General features: G+C 41.9%; 1 protein-coding gene across 4 annotated transcripts in view; it reads right to left on the minus strand.

Annotated features, from left to right (window-relative positions):
* Window positions 1-9,189, minus strand: part of sh3rf2 (SH3 domain containing ring finger 2) — a 28,529-nt gene extending 19,340 nt beyond the window's left edge. The window contains exons 1-5 of one of the 4 annotated variants that reach the window (XM_042212779.1): window positions 8,875-9,187; window positions 8,108-8,534; window positions 6,028-6,309; window positions 3,958-4,053; window positions 2,544-2,927 (exon numbers count right to left, since the gene is read on the minus strand). In XM_042212779.1, coding sequence (XP_042068713.1) covers window positions 2,544-2,927; window positions 3,958-4,053; window positions 6,028-6,309; window positions 8,108-8,534; window positions 8,875-8,909 — 1,224 coding nt within the window. In that variant the 5' untranslated portion in view covers window positions 8,910-9,187. The other 3 variants (XM_042212780.1, XM_042212783.1, XM_042212785.1) reach the window with 3 other exon arrangements.
* Window positions 9,190-23,715: the final 14,526 nt, after the last annotated feature.

The following is a 23,715-nucleotide window of genomic DNA, read 5'->3' on the forward strand; positions in this document are numbered from 1 at the left end:
ACTTTAATATCACCAACCATTCCCATTTTATTACGGTGTATCCATATAAATTGCCCACCCTGTATATTCAGATCCTCTTCATTTCCTTGAATGAATAATAACAGTAGAAGCAAAGCTGTAAATGTAAGAAGCTAAAACACATTTATGTCAAAATGAAGATTTAAAATAATTAATTCATACTTTCATGTAACTTCATCTAAACTAAGGTAATACCCTCCTTGCTGCATTAGCTTAACAATCTACTTTGCCTAAAATGCCACTAAGCTTTTGACCAGGTCACCTACAATCCATCATGTGTGACTAATCAAAATCTGAATTTAATTCGGGTTTCCTGTTTTGTACCTCTGCACAGTCAAACAGTGAACTAGATTACAGATCGACTGCAGTCGTACTCAAACACAAAGCCTCAAAGCTCTTCTGATCTGCATTTACCTAAACTTTTATCTGTCTATCTTCGGTCTTCCATCTCCGATTAAGCTTGAGATTTGAAGAGAACCGTCTGCCACTTATCTTGTTTTTACTTTTAAATCTATGTTTTCTGTTTTCGGAAGCACTTTGTGACTCTGCACTTGAAAACTGCCGTATAAATAACTCAGCCTAATTATTTCTGCTCTTTTATGCAGTCACTTTGCAGGGTGACTTCATAACCGCTGATAACAATTACAATGATGTCAGATATTCTGGTGAAGTATGATAGGGGAGTGAACTTTTTTTCCAAATTAATCCTAAAGTTTGCTCTTACATAACTGTGCAGATATTCACACTAATATGCATTATTTCATCCACAGTGGGAGGGAAGCTGCAAAATAAAAAAAAAGAAACAGGCGAGAGTCAGAGGTAAGAGCCGATGGGAAGCGGCACCAAGAATAGCACAAACATGCCGTCTTGGTCACTGGAGAGCTCAGCCTCAGCTTCAGGGACACGGCCCCTCCGCTCCCTTAAAAAGGGGGGAGCGTGTGGCTCGTCTGCCATTACAGGCTCGCTGATGTGAAAGGGAGCGTTACCTGCTTAGTGAAGAGGAAGGAGTTTGAAGGAAGGGCAGAGAGGGAGAGGGGTCTGTTATGTAAGCAACTTCACTAGTGACTCATCATCATCATCAGCATGAGAGCGATAAGCAGACACACTGAGGGACTCTCTGAGCCTCCCACTCTCCACATCTATTTCTCATTTTTTCCCTCCTCCTTCTTCCCACTTCATGCGTTTTTTTGTTTTCGCAGCCTGAAAATGTGTCGCGTTTCTCTCCCTCGCTCCATACCATTTTCTCGGACGCTCAGCTTTTCCTCTTCCTGCCGTACTGCCCCGTTTCCTCATTTCTTATCGTTCCCCTCCGCCTCCCTTCCTCTCCTGTTTCTCTCCAACCTGCATGAGGTTGAGCATTTCTGCGCTCTGACATGTGTAATTGCAGGGCAGAGCCGAGACGTTTGAAAGGAATCAAAGGAAATCGCTATTCTGAAGGGCAGGGAATTTGGCAGCGCGTTACATTATTAAGCCTTCCAGAGGCTTTCATGCCAGCACTGTACTCTTAGGCCCCGTGACTTGGTGCCACATCACCGCTGTTTTCTAATGTGAAATAACAGCACTATGTCCGGTTATTTACTCCAACGTGCTAATGATTTATAGGAGCTTTTGGGTCATTTCCCGAGTAAGTTTTATCACAAGCTTTCTCAGAAATGAACTCTTCTTGTCTTGGTTAAAGCTATGTGCAGGGACATGTTTACCAATCATGCCTCGCCCTGATATTGCTACACATTCTTCATAAAGTATGCAGCAGATATCATGTTAGTGCCGGAAAAGCTATGAACCCAATAGCCTGAAACACTAACATTCCCAAACTCCAGCCTCACTAAACAATGAAATAGCAAAAATCTTCAGTTTCAAGACTGTTAATGACTTCTAGTCTTTTAGAGGTAATAATTAATTTAGACAGTAAAATTGACCTGCTTTCTTCTGTGCTCCCTCAGAGTTAAAAAAATAACTTAATGAGTCATTTTAACAATCCCATCAAATCAGAAGAGATTTCCTCTTTTCTCTCCTGCTTGACAGTTCTCCCTGTGAGGATTCAAACTCGCACAACATCACAAACCACATGTCCCTGAGATGAAGAGAGAAAAAAGAAAACCCACCCTGTGGAACTATAATTCATCTCAGACGGGAAATCCTGGCTTTTGTCCCAGGACTCGTGATTAAAGACCTCTCAAAAGTTACGGTCCACTCACCTCCACTCCTCACTTCTTTTGTTTCCCTTTCCCACATGTGTCTCGTCTTAATGAGAACCACTTAATCACAAGGGCGATCTCTCTTTCTCACTCATTCCTGCAGCTTACAGTGTCACGGTTCCCTCCCTTAACCAGAGGCCAACTTGATCAGTGACTCAAATAAACACCTCTTATTATCGCACATAAAACCATTTCACCTTTTTGCCAACAGCATGTTTTCTGTTATAGCAAATCACTGCGAGCAAAGCCAAACCCAGCTTTAATTAAAAGATTAGAGCAGAGGTGGAGAAAAGAATAAATAAATAATAAGAGAGTTATGTGACTCACTTGTAACAGGTGTCTGTGCGAATCAGAGCGGCGTCTTCGCTGAGAGTTCACTCTGGAAGAATGAGAGTGGCCCCGGGTGGTAGTGGGCACAGAGAGGCGCTGCGTCTGACCCTGACGGTTGTAGCTGCTGAAGGTGTTGTTGTTGTCTCCTGTCTGATAAAAGTTGCTTCCTCCGGCTACGGGCTGTTTCCGTTGGTTGGAGAGGGGCAACGTGCTGATGACGGGCGTCTTAGCCGGGGCTTGAGGGACTCCGTAATGGGCAGTCCTACTGGATGCGTCAGTGGCCTTGTCTTTGCCCCCGCTCGAAGTCTGATGGTGAAATTCTGCTAGATCCCCCCCCCTCCGACTCTTTCCCTTCAGCAGTTTGGCAGCCACGGAGTTTGGCTGGAATAGGATGAATGCATAAAAACAAACCACAGTAAGAAACGTAACACAGGAAAATCCTCAGTCAAGAAAAACAATTCCTCTCAAACTTGCTCTAACCTGCGCCTGCCAACCTCTGCTCCTGCTGACCAGCTAAAAATCTGTCTAAATACACCCACTTATCACCGCTAGACTCACCCCTACAACTTGTTGGACAGGCAGGCAGCAGAGAGCGTGATAAGTACCAGCCAAGAAGCCGGGCAAGGTTGGATACTGCTGAGAAATGAGCTGCGCAGACAGACAGGCAGGCAGACAGGCATTGGCAGGGTTAATGCTTTCACTCTCCACAGTGATGTGCTGTTATGCCACCCAAGCAGAGAAAGCATTACTGTGTCTTTACGCCTGGCTGCACGACACAGGAAGAGGCTGGCTCAGAAAGGAGAGGAGGAAAGTGGAAAGGAGAAAGATAAAGAGCATCACTGAAGCAGGGCTCGAGGAGAAGACATGGGTGACTGGGAGATAAAAGTATGCATGCATTAAAGAGAGGACTAATAAGAAGAGGGGGTATATTAGTGAGGAAATCACAGCAAAGCAGATGACAAGTTAGGAAAGTAAACAGGAAGTGAATGAGGCATTGACCCCAGCGACTGAATGAACAAACACAGCCCCCCTCCAGCATGGGTGAAGTTAATTCCTGGAGGCAGAAAGTGCAGAGGAAAACAAATGACAGTCAGCCAGCTAAGCAAGCCCCGCAACCCTGAGTAAGCCACATAGTCACAAACTAATGAGCAGCTGCAGACACAGCAGGGCTTCGCAGATTAGCTTTCTGCCTCAGCACTTTACAGAGCAGGAGTGACATTTACTGACAAATCAGAGATTTGAATGAAAAGCAAGTTAGCATCCCGGCAGTGACCTGGAATTAATGGCATCTGGCGACGACATCTGCAGTTCAATTGATTACACTACCGGAGAAAAGTGGCTAACGGCAGGTGTCGACCTCGATCGCGCTGAAAAGGTCACAACTCACATCCAAGGAAGAAAAGAAACTCACCTCTGTAAACTGCTCAGGGCAGAATCCCACTTTCTCCCCCAGCTTGGCCTCGATCCAGTTTTCATCCACCCGCCTGATGAAAGTAAGAATGTCTCCCTGTATGAAGCACAAAATAAATAACAGACTGAAAACCACACACAAGACGGGGACACAAGATGGATTTAACAGAGTGCGCTTGCCCCAGAGACTGAGCACTCAGCTCGGAAACTCTGTGTTTCTCCACGAACATGTGACATAAGCTTCCTTTGTGTCTGCAGGCCTTGTCCTTTTCTGTGGCCAGCCTCTTAAAAAAAAAAACAAAACCATTTGACCACCTAGATTGAGAAACAAAAGAGGCTCGGTCGAGGGCGTTTTAATGGAGGGCACAAAAGTACCCTGGCCCTTATATAACTGCCTCAGAAATCCAGGGTAAGTAAGAACTGCTGCAATGGAGGTCTGAGCCTCCGTTTCCACAAGTCTCAGTTTTCAGTCTCTGAAAACAGTGAAAAGAATAAAAGCGGTGATCCTTATGTAGCAGTCTTTGCTGGGGACTTCCTGCGCTCTTTGTATTCACAGATTGCTACAAACACAGGTTTAATATAAAAGAAAGCAGGATTAAGTTCAAGGGGTTAAGCATCAATTCAAAACTGCTGTTTCGCTGCCATGACAGAAGATAAGTCAATACACCAGTTGAAAGGCTTCTAACATCCTAGCCGACGGCTAACTGACAGATCTGTCCTTTATGCGTCTATGAAATCCAAACTGAAGCAAGTAGTCAAACCAGCAGCTAAAACTATGACCGTATGACTTTATCGGTGTCTCAGATCATTGTGGAGGAGTTTTGGTCCACTTTTTGTTCATGCACAGCTTCAGTTACTCTGTTGTAGATTTGCTGCTGTGCTTGCTGCTGTACTGTCCCATTTTCAGCCAAGCTTTAGCTGTCAGCCACATGGCCTCACATTACCTCTCCACCATCATTTTGACAGCTGGTATGAGGTGCTGATATGTTGTGTTTGGTTTCCAAACATGGTCCTGTGCATTATGACCAAACATCCGCACACTGGTCACTGAACAAAGCATAAAGTCTTACGCTTTGTTCAGAAGCAACTTTGCAAACCTCAACTGTTTGGTAGGGTTCTTCTGGCAACCCTACCAAACAAGCCTAACTTGTTCAGTCTTTTCCTAATTGCATTGTGGAGTCTGAGATTTAGCTCTTGGGTTTTTTTTTGTTTTTTTTTTAGTTGTTTCCCTTGGGTATAAAGTCCTGGAAAGGACTTTCTGTTAAACACACACCTGAATATATCAGACTATCAATGAAAAAAGAGCATTTGACTATCAGCAAATGGCTGCTGCTTACACTCTCTGGACCAGATTTACTAATATGTTGCTCCATAAACTGGGTTTTGGTGTAAAAAAGGTGTTTACAGGGAGAGCGCAGTAACAGATTTGCGACTGACGCTGTTAAACATGTGTCGCAAGGTGACCTCATAAGGTGCAAAACGTAAGAAGGAGAATATTTAAATCAAGCACAAAAACATTTACTGATATTTGCGACACACAATTTACTGCTAATTCTGCAGATATTTAAAGCGTGTCTCATTTTTACCAGTTGATATTGAAATGAATCAACTGTGCCTGTGTTTAGAAAATAGCAAACACCTATCAGCGCTGTCTGGGGATTGAGCTCAAACGCTACTTTGCCCTGTTTAGTAAATCTGGCCCTTAATTCTATGGAAGCATTACCGACTGCACAGACCCCTTTGAAAACTGTCTTTTTCACATTACTGGGGAGCTTACTGAAATCATAAAGAAATAAAATACAGGTGCTTTTTAGCCACAATAAATATGTGAAGTTTGGTCCATTTGTACCGCCATGGTGGTCTGTAAACTTCAGTGCATGTGCGATAACTGAATTTCTAAAAACGAGGCTTATAGCATATTTTTTGCAGAGGAACCTTTATACTTTTTCACTCTAGAGGTTCACTGAAGTAAAACCGATGCCATTTAAAAGGTTTAAAACTGTGCACACACAATTACCCCATGAACACTATATTGCCCTGCTGCACTAACTCAGCAGTCTGAGTGGCTCACCTTGAGGAAGCTGAGAAAATATCTGCTGTCTTCCAGATTCATTTCTTCTGGTTTAAAGTCACACAGTGCTCTGCACAGAGCTGGTGCTTGGAGCTGCTGGAGGGGCTGCAGCTGAGGTGTCTGGCTGACGACCTGCTGAGCACTGACAGACGCACTGCTACTGTCGCCGGCGTGCCAGTTGTCATCCCCTTTGTGTTTTGGTGTGATAGCGTTACCAGCCGAGAGGAACAGCTCTCCTGACAGATCACCTCTGTGGCTATACACTGATGCTCTGTGAGCAGCCTAAAGTGCGGAAGAAAGTCAAATTTCAGCTTCTTTATGTTTAAATAATTAAGATTTCTTACATAATGTAAGGTTTTAAAGATCCCACACTCTGCAATTTCATCTGTAAAAATCCCCGGCTATGACACATTTTAAGAAAATAAGTGACAGTTGGTGTGTCTGCTACAGAAACACTCTGCATTTAATTTGTGCTTCATCTTGTAATACGAGTTAGATTGTGGGATGACAAAACAAATTTGCGCTGAACCGGCACTGATGCACCACTGAGATATGAAGATGACTTTTATATGACACATCCTTTCTTTTTTTCTTTTTTCCCCCTTTCAAGATTGTATCAAGTTTACACTTCAGTTTGGACTTTTTCGAAAACGGCACAAAAGCGATTACGCTGCCTGAGAGGGCACAAAATCTGATTAATATGGACTTCAAGTCATACTTAAAGTAACAATTTCACAAGTCTCCTCGTGATTTCCGTAACTAAATGCAGGCTACACCCTGAGCTTCACTGATTATTACCAGTGGAAAATGTCATATGTGCAATTTAAATTGATGGTTTAGGGATTTTGTATCAAGTCTGTAGATAAAGTGTTTACATCCACTTTACGGCCAATCATCGTAGCATCGGGTTACAGTTAATCAGACTGACACATACTGTATCCATGACAGCATTCGGAAGAAGCCAAAATGATCACTAACTCGGTTTAACGAAACAGGCTCAGCTTTCTGAACTGTGACTGAACTCAAATCAGGTTTCAAGTAGAATACTGAACTCTTCTTGTTTAGCTCGCACATGTGAGAACGCAGATTTGTGGACTGTAAAGTTTTTGCAGAGATGCATAAAATACTAATTTAAAAAAAAAATGCATAAGAAATAGTCAGTTCACTGGGCTTTGTATAATTCCCTCTTCATCATCTTCTTCTGACCTAACCTTTGAACTTTGGGGATTTTTAATATGATGGAATATCAATCTTGGATGTAGATAAGATCCTTTAAGCAAACTATAGAAAATACTATAATTATCAAGTGATGGGGAAAAAACAGATAGCACTTTATGCCGTTAATCTATAGAAGTGCTGCTGAGTGATACACCCACACACATGCAGGGCAACAGGAGGGAAAAACCAACCAGATGATAATATGTGTGTCAACTCCATGGAGAGCTGTGGTTTACTGCTCGGTTATATTTCCAACAGTAGCTAACAGCTTCCAACAGCTAGCTCCATAAGCATTTTTTGACAATTATACACTTTTTGCCCCTGCACATCACCACAGTGGATCTGAAATCAAACAATCATCATGTGACTAAAGTTCAGACTTTTAGCTGAAAAGTCAGTGAAATTAATCAGTTAATGCAATGCTTTTGTAAAACCCTTTTAATTAATGCTGAAAGTCTGCTGTTTTCTTTGGTGGTGGTGGTGGTGGTAAAGTTAGAAAATCTGTGTTTTCCCACTTTATGAACTCAATTGGACCTCCAACTTTGGCTCTCTGGCAGTGATGCAGGCTTTCGGGTGCCACCAGAAAAAATTGGAGGACAGTTTTATTTGTGTGCAAAATGAAAAACAAAAAACAAATTCAGCATGCAGATTTAGAGATTGCAAAAGTGAAAGGGCAAACACTTGCATTTTTACTACTGTGTAAAACCCTTCAGCCTGTATAGTGTAGTGTAGTATTAATAACAAATAACTATACTTGTCAGTAGTGATGTGCAACACTTGAGTTTGGGTTTCACATATTAGTTTTTACTTTCCACTTTGTTTCTCATATAGCTGTAGATGACTGGGCTGAGGCCTTACTCACCTCATTGTTCCCCTGCTTCTCTCTGTTTGGACTTTCCTGGTACCGTTTATCGTCCCTGGCTGTTAAGCTCTCCCGGGACACGGGCACTGCATAGCGGGATTTCTGTGTGTTCTTGCTGGGGCCCGAGGGACCGTTGAGCCCCTCCAGGAGCCGCACCAGCAGGAGGTTTGTCGGCAGCTCCTCTGCGGTCCTGGCCGGGACAGGGGCGCGGCACTCAGGGCAAAATAGCTGGTACTGGTCAGCCTCGTGCCTCTGCAGGCAGGGCAGGCAGAAAGTGTGCTGGCAGGGAAGGACCTTGGCTGACGCATCCAGCTTCTCCAGACACAGAGGGCACTCCAGCAAGGCCATTAGAGCCAGCTCCTCCATTTTAAAACTGTTGTTTGAGAATAGGGCTTCTGGTACATCGGAAACACTATAATCCACCATTCTGAGACAGAAACACAGAAAGGAATGAAAAGCTGATGTAGTGAAATAAGTTACTGCCACAACACAGTGAAGCAGTTACAACACGAGTGACCAATGTCCTCGCACATGACAGCCAGTAGAACTCCATGTCCCACCACATACCTCCAGACAGCTTTGATAAGGTCGAACTACAACCTAATAGAGCGCCCCACGCGCAGCTGCTCGCCCGCGGTGCTTTACACAGGTGTCATGTCGGCTCACCTGACTCCACAGGTAGGACAGAACCAGGAAATAACACAGTTCTTCCATATTTGTTTACAAGAAAACCCCTCAAAGAACAAGAAAACACACGTGGTACTTACACGTTTGCTTCCTGCCAATCAGAGGGACAATCCATAAACTTCGACTATTTGGAAATGCGCAACTTCTTCCCCGCCGTCGTCGAGACGCGGTGCGCCGAGCACGGGGCACAAAGGGCGCATCAGCTTTACCTTAAACCCGTGCCAAATATCTCGACGACATTAAAAAAAAAACGCACCTGGAAGAATTCTACTCAAAACAAACTCCTTAAAATGTCCCAGCCGCCTTCGGGCGCATCCATCAGGAACTGTCTCGGGTTTCAGTGTCTTGACTAAGTTTAACCCTTTACAGCTGATCAGCTCGGCTACACCGTTCAGGGTAATGACACGGAATATTTCAAGGTGATGTCATGCAAAGGATTAAAATGGACGTTTAAACTCAAATCTCCTGTAAGACAAATGCTTTTTGCAATTCCTACATTTAAAAAAACATTTATTTATTTATATATTTATTTATTTTTAACTGTATATGTTTTGCATAGTCTCAAACAAATCCTTAAAAACACTAAAATTAAACATGGCAGACATTGAAGCTTTTAATTATTTTTCCCTTCAAATGAACCGTCTGAGCATGCCCATCTTTATTGATTAAAACATGTATGAAACGGGGAATTTTGGGCATCATTTACAGCGCAGTCGTGTGACTTTGGCTCCCTCTGCTGGTGCATACACTCACCGCACTCCGCAGCAGTTTATAAAGCCCCACAGCAGTGCACATCAGTTTGAATTGAGTAAAGGGAATATCAAGCATACCTGACATTCACCGGCACTCCTTTCCTCCACCACAATTTTGCCAAAAGGCATTTAAAGCACAGTTAACATGTCGCACGACTTTTAATTGTTGCTCGGATTACAGCAGCACAGCCCAAACCCCAAATTCCCTTTCTTGCATCAAAGTGTTAAATAATTCACCAGTGTGGGCTGTGTACTGAAAGTTCAGGACATCAGTTTGAATTTTTTAAACAAACATGAATCTTTCATCTCTTTCCTCACGTCAGCAGAACTCGGGGAATTCTAAAAATGTACATATGGCTTTTACAGAGAGAGAGAGAAGAGGAGAAAGTGAGGGGGAGAGATTAGCCATGACTTATTTACATGCTCACCTCAGTGTTGATACAGGGCCTTCCTCCTAAGAACCTCATAAGTGTAGACACAAGGGGGGCCGAACTGCACTTGATTTTAGTTTATTTTTAGGTCTTTTTTTCCTTACTGGACTGAAACGTAACCTCCTGATGACTGTAACACTCTCGCGTGTGAGTGATTGATCTCCTGTAATCCTTTGAAAGATGGAGAAGGGAGTGTGTTTGTTTAGTTGTTCAGAGGGAGTCAGTATATAAGTGCTTATCAGCTCCTTACAGCCGACGATCAGTCTGGCCTCCACTGTGGAGCCTTGCATGTTGCAGGAGTGGGGATCATGTCTGATGGTTCTGATATATAGTCTATCTGATGGAGAGTTGAAGGATCTCCCCCGGGGACAGCTCTGAGCTGGCTGCCCTGTCTCTCAGAATATCATGGCTTGCCACGAGTTGCTGTATATAAAGTAGTGACTTCTTCTCCAGCTTTCATGTTTTATTTAAAAAGCTGTCTTGTTCAGAGAGCGCTGCTAACTCATTGAGTGTGATCTGCCTCAGCATTGCCTTCACCCCCTCGACTTCTTTTTTTGTTTCTCTCTTTCAGGCCTCTTTCTCCTCCTCTGTCTGCCGCTGTGTTTGATCATTTCGGTGTGGTACATGTGCAGATGTACTTCCAAATGCACGAGGATGTGTTTCAGCAGTTTCACTCGAAACAAGGCACCGGTAAAACTGCGTAATCCTCGCGCAGCAGTTCGGTGAGGATTAGCCACAAATCGAACAGCACTTTAGGTGCGTCACAGCCACATAATCAACTTCTTCCTTTCAGAGGGGAACTAATCCTCCACTCCAAACCTAGTGGCTCTCTTAGCTGCGGCAGTTCTCAGGTGCTGATTTGATGACTTATTTTTTGCTGTTTTTCCACTCTTTAATGAAAGATCCACGGACAGGGCGGGAACCGGCTCTTTTTCCGACGGAGTAACATGTGAGATGTGAGATGAGGCCGCCGGCTGTGTTTGGAGGAAAAACACAGTACTCCAGTCAGACTGGCTCAACCAGAATATCTGTAGTTTTTTCCGAGTCTGCGTTTCTGTGTATGGCACACATCCTCCTTCTTTTATTCAGGTGCTCCCTTCAGTTGTCTGAGAGAGAAAGTCCAGCTGACAAAAGAGTGAGATGTTTTTGGCCCGCAGTGCATTGTCACTCTCGGTCTGGGACTGACTCAGCCGTGACTGCTTGAAAGCCCAGAAATGTAATTTAGGTTGCAAATGTATGCAGAACAGCAGGCAGCCCTCCATCAGATGTTTTTTTTTTTTAATTTTTAAATTTTTATTTTTAACATCCATCTGCAAAGCAACTTCACAACAGTTCCTCCCACAGTTTGTTCTGCCTGGTCTTCCTCTACCAGCAGATTGAATCCTATAAATATTTTACATTTGATAAATAAATGAAACAACCTCTTTTCTTACTTCTGGGTAGCGCACTAAGTTGCTCTCCTACCTATGGCTTATTACTGCTGCTCTGACATTGTTTCAGTCACTGTCAAAACGAGGCTCTGCTCAGGGATGTTTTGCTTTATTTTTGAAATGAACATGCACTCATTCTGCTGGGAACTACACAAATAGTTTTTGACTTAGTCTGAAGCCGTTATTAAGGTGGAAATTTTAGATATCCTACAGCATTTCATCAATGAAATGTTCTCTTGTGTTATATTTTGTACATGCAGGGGACACAACAAATACACTATTGATATCCCTGAGTGACATCCCAGCTACTTCTGTCATTAATGACCCCCTTTGGCTGTTTTCTCAGCCTGTCATGGCCCTCCATACATTACTCACATGGGACACAGGCTATTTACGACTTTCTTGCTTCTCAGGCTGCAGGCGGTATGTATCAGCCGCGCTCTCTGGGTCATGTGACTCTACCCTGCACCCCACCTTTGTGTTCGCGTCTTAAACTTAACAGAAGCGCAAATCGGGTGATGCTGGCGGGATTTTAAGCTCTAAGCCAGTAACAGCTGAAACACCTGAGCCAGGCTGAAGTTTGAGTCTCCCTGTTGCGTGGATGTGCAGGAGGTGTGCTGAAGTTTTTGTTTTTTATTCGTGTGCAAATGCTCCAGCAGCTGTGTGGAGTTTGAGATGTGCATGAGGGAAACTAAAAATAGGACGCACACACCTCCGAGCCAGCTGCTTCTTCTCTGCCTTTGGGACTGCCTTTGCGTCTCCCCTCTCCCCTCTTGCTTGCCTCCTTTTCTCTGAGTAGCTCTCTGTTCCCGCATTCATCTCTATTTTCCCACTTTTCTTTGTCCCTGAAAAGGCCTTGTGTTCCCGGCCAGTCCTGAGCTGACATGAAAGCATGAAAGAACTGAAACAGGACACTGCCTCCCCCTCACTGTGGTCCATTATTCAATCTGAAGAGAAACTAGAACACGTGAATCAGTACTGAAAATATGAAGTCTCGATCCCACGCGTCTCAGAGAAGCACCAGTAAATTTAAACCCCTAAATAAAGATCTGCAGGTATATTAGAAACTGTGTGTTTGAGAAGGATCCTGGAAAACTCGAAAACATTTATACTTGTATTCCAAGACTGGCAGGACATGAAGCATGCTTTGCTGCAGTTGGAACTGCAGCTTTATTCTCCATTCCTGCTTAATAACACTTCTTTCCAACAGAGAAACTTCTTATCTCGCATGTGACAATTTTTGGTTTTGGCATTTTCATGGCTTGTTTTGATGTAAAAGAAAAAATGCTGGCAATGCATTTCTGTAAACTAGCTAAAGCCTGAGCTTTTTCCCTCCTGCTGAAAAACTTCTCAGCACTTCCCAGCAGACGTTTTTCAGGCAGATACATTGTTTGTGGACAATTTTGCAAGACCCTGTGTTATATTGAGGACTAAATTCATGTGTCGCACTGCTATTATTTTCATGACTGATCACGCATAGGTGTGATTTCTTGGAAACAGTCAATCATCAAAATAAAGACATAACAGATTCCAGAAAGCATGAAGTTTTTTTTATGCTGTTGTGCAACCACATGCTGCTAGAACAGCTGCAGTGCATGTTGGCATTGATTATGCAAGTCCCTGGAAATGTACTGGAGGAAAAGAGCTGCAGTTTGCTGAGAAATATTCCCTCTATTAGTGTTTCGATGCTGCTGGTGGAGAATGCTGCCTAAAACGTTGGTAAATAATATCTGTGGCTGTTTAGCTGGGCTGAGATCTGGTGCCCATGGACCTCCTTGTGCTCTGTGGATGAGGGGATTACCCATCGAGATACAGTCCTTTGATAAACTAAGTACACCCTTACTGCTTTAGGAATGAAGAGGGTAAGTAGCAGCCACGTGCTGCTAATCAAATGCACTTGATTAACTGATCATCAGCAGGCATAAATACTTCTTTAAAAGCAGAGGTTTGGGCAGTTTTCAGGTCTGATGCATTCATATGTGTGTTAACACAGAGCCACAATCTTCCCAGTAGTGGATGTCCCAGATGATTCACCCCAAGGTCAGACTGTGTAGTGCTCAGGAGCTGCAAAAAACCCAAGAGCTCATCTGAGAGTCTACAGGCCTCAGTTAGCATGTTAAAGGTTAACGCTCATGACAATACAAATAGAAAACGACTGAAAAGAGAAGCTCAGCTTTGCAGGGCTGGCAGAATTAATGTGGCAGCACTACTCAGGAGTGCAGTTGCATCTGAACAAACCACAAGATTTTAATGAATAATGTCTTTTGGACTGAGACCAAAGCAGAGATGTTTGGCCTTAATGCACAGCGCCACATTCAAAGAAAACCTAAAAGAGCATATCAGAGGATACACCTCATGGACAGCTGATGATCTATGCTTGTTAGCAGCCACAGGACCAGGGCACGTGCAGTTTGCTTGGCCTAAACCATTTCAATGGGTCAACAATCCAAAGCACAGCAGCAAATCTACAACAGAACTGCTGAAAAGGAAAAGAATCAAGGAGTTGCAATGACACTGTCAAGACAAGAATCTGATTGAAATGCTGAGATGGGACCTAAAGAGAGTGTGCATAAACAAATGCCTGCAAACCTCAATGAAATGAAGCAACACTGTACAGCGGAGTGGGCCAAAATTCCCCCCAAAAAGTGAGACTGATGAAATCATTAAGAAAATTAATACTTATATTCATTACTTTCACAACTGTAAATGGTTCAAGAGGATAATGATGAATGAATGTCTATAGATCTGCTGTTACTCTTCTTCAAAAAGGAGCCAAATGGCTCATAAGCATGACAGTCAAATGTACCCGACAGCATAACATAGTTATCTAATACCCACAGCAAAGAAGGGCAATAACCTTTGACCTATAGGCCCTGGTTATATCAATTCTCCTACACCTACTTTAGTTAGTTATAGCAAAAACAAACAAACAAACAAACAAGAAACCCATAAGAAGATACCCAAAGATAAGTTTAGCAAAGCCACTCAAGCTAATAGTTGCTAAAGGGAGATATATTTTGCAGGAATAATACAGTATGTGTGTGTGCTCAGGGCAGCTATTGCTCAGGAGAGAGTAGGAGCGAGTTACCTACTAATCTGAAGGATGATAGTTCGATCCCCAGCTCTTATAGTCTGCAAGTTAAAGCATCCTTGGGCAGGATACTGAGAGCTGCTCCTGATGCATCAGTGTGAGTGCTTAAATAGTTGAAAGTGCTACATAAGTACCAGACCATTTGCATCACGTATGCTATGATGTGCAGTAAAAATCTGTTTCCCCTTTTTATTATTGTTTCTTTTTATTCTTGTTGCACAGCTCATGCAGTTGTTGCAGGATGTAGGATGTAAGAATTCTAGCCCTTATATTTAATGAATATAAAAAAGTATTAAACTGGGAAAGAAATTAAAATAAACCCCAACAACTGAGTGATGTTTGCTAAAACCTTCAGTCCCAGGCCGTCTTTGAAACTGGGTGAATTTCACAGCGTGGCGCGTATATTTGTGACCTATTTTTTAAAAAGATTTACATTTTTAAATTGAACAAATGGCTTTGGGCTGAGACAAAAGAGAAGTTGGAAAGTATTAGGAAATGGATTAGCACACTGTTGGTTTTTGTTTAAAAAAAAATGCAGTCCTTATCCTATAAGTAGACTGACACGCAAAAAGCTTTTGTTCTCTAAGTTCAAAGGTGAAGCAGCGTAAGTGACGAGATTTTCCTCTAGCTCCGTGAAGTGCAGACATCGAGCAGGTTTGTGTGCATGAGTGTTCCTCGGGCTATGAATAAAAAAAAAAGTAGCCTCTGTTTATTGTCCCTGCAGACTCCGTGAACGGGAAAGCTCTCTTTCACCGAGTAAACGCTGTAACATGATTATTATGGCCTGCCCTGTGTGCGCGGGTGATGAAAGTAATTCACATTAGAAATGACTGGCTGAGTTTCTTTCACTCATCTCCCGTGGAACAAACCCCCTCAATCACACCCTTTGATGTGCTTCTGTGTGTGTCTAATTCCCATTCAGTAGGCAGATACATGTGTCACACTGTTTGCTTGGTATCAGTTTTGGAGAAAGACTGGGAGCTTTCAAAATAGGTTACGCAACCCTTCTCCTTTCTCCCCTCTGCCTCATCATTATTCATGCACGTTCATCACAAACATATCTGGGATGCAGCCCTCAAATCAAACGGTTGTTTGGGGTATTACCTGCTGGGCTGACCTTAAGTGGATGATTGGCGAAAAGAGAGTTGAAGATACCATAAAAAAAAAGTGAAGTCTGTGTAAAAAATATTAAAAAACACGTCGGGATCCTCTGTCCTGTGACAGTCTTGGATAAGTGGTGCATGACTAGTGTGTCACCAGTGATTAAGGTGACACTGAATGCCATCTAGAGGCCGGATCACGGCTCCTGTTAAACCATGGAAATAATTTGTATGGTGCAGAAAACCGAGAAATATCACCAGTTCCTCGAAGCGGTTTATGTATTTGCTCAAGGCTCTTCTACACACACACACCCACCCACACACACACACACACGCACACACACACACACCAGCAGAATAGCATTTTGTCAGACCCACTTTCTGTCATGGCTTGAGTGTTTTTCACTCTGATTTACCAAGAGTTCTGAATGGTTGAATCATACATTTCTATTCAGCCCGTGTGTGCTATTAATCTAAAAATAAATAATACATCATGGGAGAGTGGCTTTGTCAGGTTTTTTAGGGTAATGGGCCCAAATGAAGCTCACAGAGGTAGAGCGACAAGAAGGAAATGAAATATAAGGATCTTTAGTGAGCAGCTGAAAAACATACAGGATATATGTGAGGGTAGCAGGAGCCTCCAGCACAGACAAACACGGGCAAATAATAGCACAAAACATGATCCCAGTGTTCACTCTAAGGCTTAAATGACATCACCTGCGTGTGCAGGTTGAGTTTAAGCTGGTAGGGATTGGAAATTGTATAAACAGAAAGTGGACTGCACTTTATGAGTTATGAAGTGATGTTATTGTAAGGTTTCCAACTTATTGCAGCTTTTGGATCATTTGTTTCACTTTATTTTGGTGCTTCCATCAGCTCCCAGTAACTTAAAGGGGTAATCTTCCAGGGTCTCGCTCTATACCGCGAGGATGAAAGTTAGAATAATCTGTTTGTGGAAGTACTGTACATATGAATGGGTAGGGCTAAAATCCAGGAGGATTTTTAGTCTTTGAATACATATCACATTATATTTATATCTAGCCGTATCTTGTGTCTTGAATATGTATTTCTATTTTATGCCTTAAGTATTACTGCCTGCCTAGGGACTGCAGATGGAAATTAGCATGAGATCATTGTTTCAGTGTGTGGTCCCTGACAAAAAATAAATAAATAAATAAAAATAAGCCTTAAAATAAACTATGTAATAAAAAAAACCTTTCATGTAACTTTTTTTTTTGTTTTCTAACTTTTAAGTTGTTTTCTTCTCCTGTCCTCGCTTGTTTACCATTTTTTTTCCCCATCCTTTTTTTCTAAGGCATCCCCTGCAACATATTTAACATCACAGTGCTGTGAAATGTGGGTACTTCCCTTTGGCACAAGTCGACAGAAATGTCGACTTACTGACAGTGTGCATAAAGGGCTCAAAGGCCCAACTTCAATCCGTGTCCTACACCCTCCAACTCCACGGTGAATGTAACTCCATGTGGAGTCACATTTGCAGCTGCTGAAGGGTCTCTTAATTAAAGGGCAGAGTGGAAAATAACTCAGCAAGCTTTGGGATAACTTCGCCTTTCTGCAGTGGAAAAAGAAATTTGTAATCAGCGTCTTTATTTGTACAGCTGTCAGTTTCATGTATTAAAGGTTATCACTTATTAGAAAATGGACCAAGTCAGATTTGTTTCCATATATATCTTTCTTGGGTTATCAATTCAAAATACACGCTCACACAGGAGAGATATGTTTATCCCACACTTTTTCCCTTAGTGACACCACACATGTGATGTTCCCTGTCCTAATCAGAGATGGGCAGTAACGCGTTACAAGTAACGCGTTACAAGTAACGCGTTACAAGTAACGCGTTACTGTAATCTGATTACTTTTTTCAAGTAACAAGTAAAGTAAGGGATTACTATTGCAAAAACGGTAATTAGATTACCGTTACTTTCCCGTAGGAACGCTGCGTTACTGCGTTACTAAAACCGTGATTTTTTGCGAGAATGTCTCACGACAGTGACGTAAGCGAGTGCGCCGTTAGTGACAACAGCTGTGTGCAGATCAACAATGGATCACATATCGATTGTGGGAGAGAGTATGAGCGTGCAGCGTTTAAAGCGTGGAAGTACTGACCTTACTTTGAGTTTGATTCCATAAAAAGTGACAAAAACATTAGCGTCCATGTGCGTGGGAAGAAAACTTCTTTTTACAGCGAAAAAAACCCCCTAAACTTCCAAGCAAGCACCGAGTGCGCAACGACGTAATGGGAAATTCACAGAGAAACCTCCGCCTACCGCAGTCCTGCTTTACAGGTGAAAATAGAGCAACAGGACCGCTGAGTCTTTGACTTTATTTATTTTCTGCTGTGTTTTACTTGCATCTATTTGAAAGAGTGAGTGTAAACACAAAAAATATTTTATTTTATGTGCTGGAATGTGCAGAAAATAGGTTTAAATGTTAAACTAATTTATTCAAGTCAGAGAATGTTGCATATAATTAAATTTTTGCTTGATGCATAAAGTTAAAAGATTAAAACTGATAAAACAAGTTTAAAAAAAAGACTTTTCCATTTGATTACATTTTGTATGATGGATTATGCAGAAAAAGTAGAATTGGGCTGAAAGATCTATCGCTTTATCACCTATTCAGGTTGTAAATCGTGTTTTTAAAAAGTAACTAAGTAACTAAGTAATTAATTACTTTGAAAATAAGTAATCAGTAAAGTAATGGGATTACTTTTTTGGGGAAGTAATCAGTAATTAGTTACTGATTACTTTTTTCAAGTAACTTGACCAACACTGATCCTAATACACAAATCCCAAGTTAATCATACTTTATTTATGTAACCCTGATACTATACTTAGTGTTTTAAATGTAGGAACAACATTAAATCCAAATACTAATATATTACTTATATTTCGTACTTATATTACTTATATTAAACAATATTATTACCTTCTCCTGTTGGTGAAATGTGTAATTTTTTCAGATACTGTTTACATTGTTTGAGAATACGAAGATAGAGGTCCAACATGAACTTGGTCTAGGACAGGAGAAGAACGTATGTGCATGACTAGTTTGTGACAACAGCAATATGTTGAATGCATCACTTATGTTAACTGTTTTCTAAGTGTAATCTTTGAAAATTTACCTGTAGAACTTTAAACTGAATTAAAGTCAGACAGCACAACGTGGAGTCGCACTAACCCTCTCTGTATCATACATTTGCATCGAGGGTGGCTGCAACTGACTTCATTCTTATCCTACCAGCATTTTTAACAAATAAATAAATTAAATTATGGAGAACTTTTCAAGAACATTAGAAATCATGTACAAAATTTCCATAAATGCTATTTCCTTTAGTTTCAGTTTCCTCAATGCTGGACACAAATGTGCTGCACATTTTGCTGGGATTTATAAGCCCGCACTAGTGAGGGCTCTATGTGGGAGAACTTCATAAAGCACTTAAACTCAAGGCTAGGGTTTTAAAACAGCATTTTTTTTGTGTTGGACTCTCCACATGAGTATCGTTTTAGGTGCCAGACTGGAACTATAATAATAATAATAATGGATTGGATTTATATAGCGCTTTTCAAGGCACGCAAAGCGCTTTACAAGGCCACTATTCATTCACTCTCACATTCATACACTGGTGGAGGCAAGCTACAGTTGTAGCCACAGCTGCCCTGCCATATTGTGCCATCGGCCCCTCTGGCCAACACCAGTAGGCAGGAGGGTAAAGTGTCTTGCCCAAGGACACAACGACGAGGACAGAGAGCCCGGGGATCAATACGACAGACGACAGAGAACCCACACAGACACTTGTGAGGACTGACTCTGTGGCACAGTTCAAGTCTGTGCCACAGAGTGGTACACACCTGGGTAATGGGTGGAAAATCACAGGTAGACTCATTTGGATACTAATGAGGGTGGGAAGACGTAGGAAGGAAGTAAAAACACAGGAAGAGAATATCTACAAAATAAAAGATTGAGGAATTAAAAATAGAATAAATTTACAGAGAAAAACAAGAAGAAACCGATGGGTGGAAGGCACAGGAAAAAGTAAAACACTCAAAAACACAAGGAGCAATCACTATGAAACTATCACAGGTGTGTTTCATCCTGTATGTAAGTCTTGGCTCTATTTCCTCGAGCAGCTCTGATCCTGCTCGAGGTCTCCTTTATCTAAAGTTAATCACAGAGCAGACCTGCTCCCGACTCGAGGCTGTTGCAGAAACTGCAGATTTATCACACACACACACACACACACACACACACACACACATACACACACACACACACACACACACTCCTGCCCCTAACACAATCACCTTTTCTCCACTTTCACCTTGGCTTCGCTTTCTCAAACTGGACCTCCTATAACTTAATAAAAGACAAGAAGTTAATAAAAGAACGACTGTCCAGATGTTGATATTTCTCCTGGGAAAAATGAGATTCGAAGCAAATGACAGACATCCTTGTGGCAGAGATGTAATCAGGCTTACTTCTGAGGCTAAGCCAGGGTTCAGTTGTGTAAGATCCTTGTTAGGGTAAAGTCACGCGGGTGAGCTCTTTGATTGGACCGTGATAGACCGCAGGCTGTCTCTGTGTGGGTGACTAATTAACAGCACCCTAATTTGGAAATCAGACTTTCTTTGGTGTAGAAGCAGGCCGTGATTTAATACCACAATCAAAATCAAACCCAATTACCCAGGCGTTCAGGGAGCTGCAGGATTATTTTTAAGTTTGTTGCCATGGAAATCAAGTCCATGTCATAATGTAGTGAAGGATTAGATGGTGATGTCAGACATCTGTGTCAAATCCCTCTCCAGCTCATTTCAGCCGTTTGTCATGTTCTTGGATGACAGATGACAGGCTGACACTTGCAGAGGAAGTCAGCACGCTGCAGCTTTATAATGAGTTTCAAACTCCTGTTTATACCCCTCTTGCTTTACCCCTATCTTGGCGTCATAGCCTCCTATCCCTTCACCCTGAGGTAATGTGGCCTTTGAGGTAAATACCATTTATTTTGTGGATTTTCTTATGATGGCAGAATAATGGCTTGAAGTAGGAGGCTAAATGAAAGTCCGAGGCCGGGGATGGGAGTAATCTCGCCTTTCTTTCTGAGCGCTGACACAGGCCAATAGAGATTAATGAGAGTGCCATGGTCTTAACACTTTCACGGCTATAAGACAAACAACATCTGCTTTGTGTTGGTTAGACTTTTACACTCACCACACTCACATTCACCAGCTCCACATAGTTGCACTATTTTAGCATTAAAACAAAGTTTTGATTAAAAAACTCCACCTTATCTAAGATACAAATCAGCTATTCAACTCTTTATTAAACATTATCTGGTTGTTGGCTAGCACTGAATGCTAAATCTTCAAGAATAAAATGAATGTGGGGAACTGACAAGTCATTTATTTGCTGTTGGCCTTAAATGTAATGCATTTAAACGCCTGTCTCCTGTTCTTAAAAGCAGTGAAAAAAATAAAGGACATGATCTCATTATTCAAAGTGCATTAAGCTGTTTAAGTCACATTGTATTAAAACTGGGTTTTTCTGAAGAGATTTAAGCATCTTATTGCAGTCAAACATATTTTATTGACGTACTTTTTAATTATGTCATCATTTGTGACCTTTTTAAACCAGCCTCTGCTTACAGGTGACAGCACGAGCCGCATCATTTGCGAGCAGCTTCATTCAGCTAATTTGATTTTTATGCACTGCTCATAAAATTAAGGGAACACTCAGTCATCACAGTATAATACAAAGTCAGCTGAGGCTGTGCTGGGAGGCACACAGCAGATTTTCTTGCAACAGCATGTGTGGAAGAGCCATCCTGGAGGAGCTGGACCACGTGTGAATGTGCTGCAGGTACCGTGTCACGCTACCAGCAGGGTCTCTGAGCAAAAAAGCGAAACTGGAGAAGAATCAGTCAGGAGGCATAAGGTGGGGTAATGGTCTGTGGCTACCACCTGCTAAACCATTTTGGGAGGTTGTCTTGTTGCCTCTCTGGTGCACCTGTTGACACTTTCACTTGTAGGAAAAATGGATTTGAAGGGGTTCATGGGAGGAATGAAGCGGTCTTTGTGGTATACTGTGGTATACCAGTGTTCCCTCTATTTCTTTCAGCAGTGTTCTCTTAGTTAAGCTGCTATAGGTCTTGGGTGTTGGGGACTTTCAATGATGCACTGAGGATTTCTTCTTCAGTCACCTCTTTTCAGTTCTTCTTCTCACTGTCACCAATTGACATTGTTGGGGTTTTCTGTGTTATTGTATGGTCTTTACTTCACAATATAAAGCACCTTGCTATATAAATAAACCTGAATTTCAATGAATTGAATTGAAACAACTAACATACTGATGTAATGCTAAGAAATCACGAGTTCATTTAATTAATTATTACTTTGTAAATAAAGCAGTTTGAAATAATGATATGTTTACTAGGTAATGGTGCAGGACGAGAAGTTAGACTTTTACTAAAGTTAGTAAACCATTATTTTATTTTTATGTGGACCTTTCAGCGAAATCTACAATTGTTACCCTCCACATCTGTGAATCATCTCTGAATTTCCCCCTCCCGTGCCTCCTGACTTCAGTGGTTCCAACTTTTTCAGCGTTTCAAGCAATTATGGAGTCCTGGCACAAGCTTTTTGGCACAGACACTCCATGGGCTGCATTCAAATGCATGAAAACAATTCTAGAGTTGGCACCAGGCACTGGTGAAAAAGATATATAGTAGAAGTCAGTGAAGTTTTTAGGATGTATTCACTGCAAAACTTCTAGAAGTTAGAAGTTAATTGTTTCCACATCAAACGCCGAGAGCTTGGCTAAAACAGTAGCTTGCTTTATTGTTGCTTCATTGAAATAAAAAAAGAGAAGACTTTCTATCCCACTGGTGTTTTTTGTTGAGATGGGCACTGCACAGAATTGCATTGTAATTATTGCACTGTTATCTGACCCCAGAAGCTGAGTGCTTTGGCGTAGGCCTTCAGTGAAAATATGTGCACAATGTACTAATGTTTTCATGTTTTTAAGCAATCTGTGTGGATATGTTTAGTCCCCTGCTGATAATCGCAGAGCAATGGTACCGGGTCAACTGATGTGGATGCAACATGCCCACCATCTGTGTGCAATGTTTAATCTCTGGAAGGATTAATCTGGTACTCCATGGGTGATATGAGCTCTTCCTTACATGCACGGCGCACTCAGCTTTGGGAAAATAGTGCCTAATACCCATAAAAACACATCCCGCAGACCTGCATTGGTTGAGTTAAATATCTCTCCAGAGAAAAGAATTTGATTTAATGAGTGTAGCTGGGAAATAAATGCATTTGGCATTAATACGTGGCTTCCGTTTTGTGGTGCTGCACCTCCCCATCCTTCAAAAACAGATTACCACTGAAAATAGATTGGATTATATTGAAAGAACGCGGCATAGTGAGCACGAATCTTCCTCGCCGTCCAGTCTGGATGCCACATGATAGTTACCTCCCAGCTGTGATTTGATCTGACTCAGTTTTTTAATTGCATATATTTGTGAAGATACGCGCCAACAATATTTATTTTTTCTCCCATCAGTTAGACGTCACATAAAGGCTTTGTTTGACTTCAACTTGAACCTGCTCCATCGCCTTAGAGTCAAATTGAATTCTCCAACTTAATACACAGATTATTTTCGCTATACACTACCAGCTTTGTAATGTATTCAGAGAAGGGCTTCTCCCTGGGCCCTTGTTAAAAGGCATGAAAGAAATTAACAGCCAACAAAGTCTTTATCGTGCTTGTACACTGAAAAGGGTTGCACAGATGGAAAAGTGCTCGGAAGCTATTTGAGGATGTTTTAAAGAGCGACAACACCTCAAGGTATGGTTAGGGCATGAAATTCTAATTGCACATCACTGGGAAAATGTTGGGAGGAATTAAGACAAAGTTCGCCTACTGATTACTTAATAGGCCGACACATTAGCTGAGCGCAGCATATTTTAAGGTACAAAATCAGGTTTAAGGGGACTGTGAAATCTTCCCTTGTGTTTCATAACATCTTGACAAAAGACAGCTCTCTCTCTCTCTCTCCCTCCCCCCCTCTCTCTCTATATATATGTAACGATATA

The sequence above is a fragment of the Haplochromis burtoni genome, unplaced genomic scaffold (genome assembly GCF_018398535.1).
Source record: "Haplochromis burtoni strain Fernald_Lab_line unplaced genomic scaffold, NCSU_Asbu1 Contig_10, whole genome shotgun sequence".
NCBI lineage: Eukaryota > Metazoa > Chordata > Actinopteri > Cichliformes > Cichlidae > Haplochromis > Haplochromis burtoni.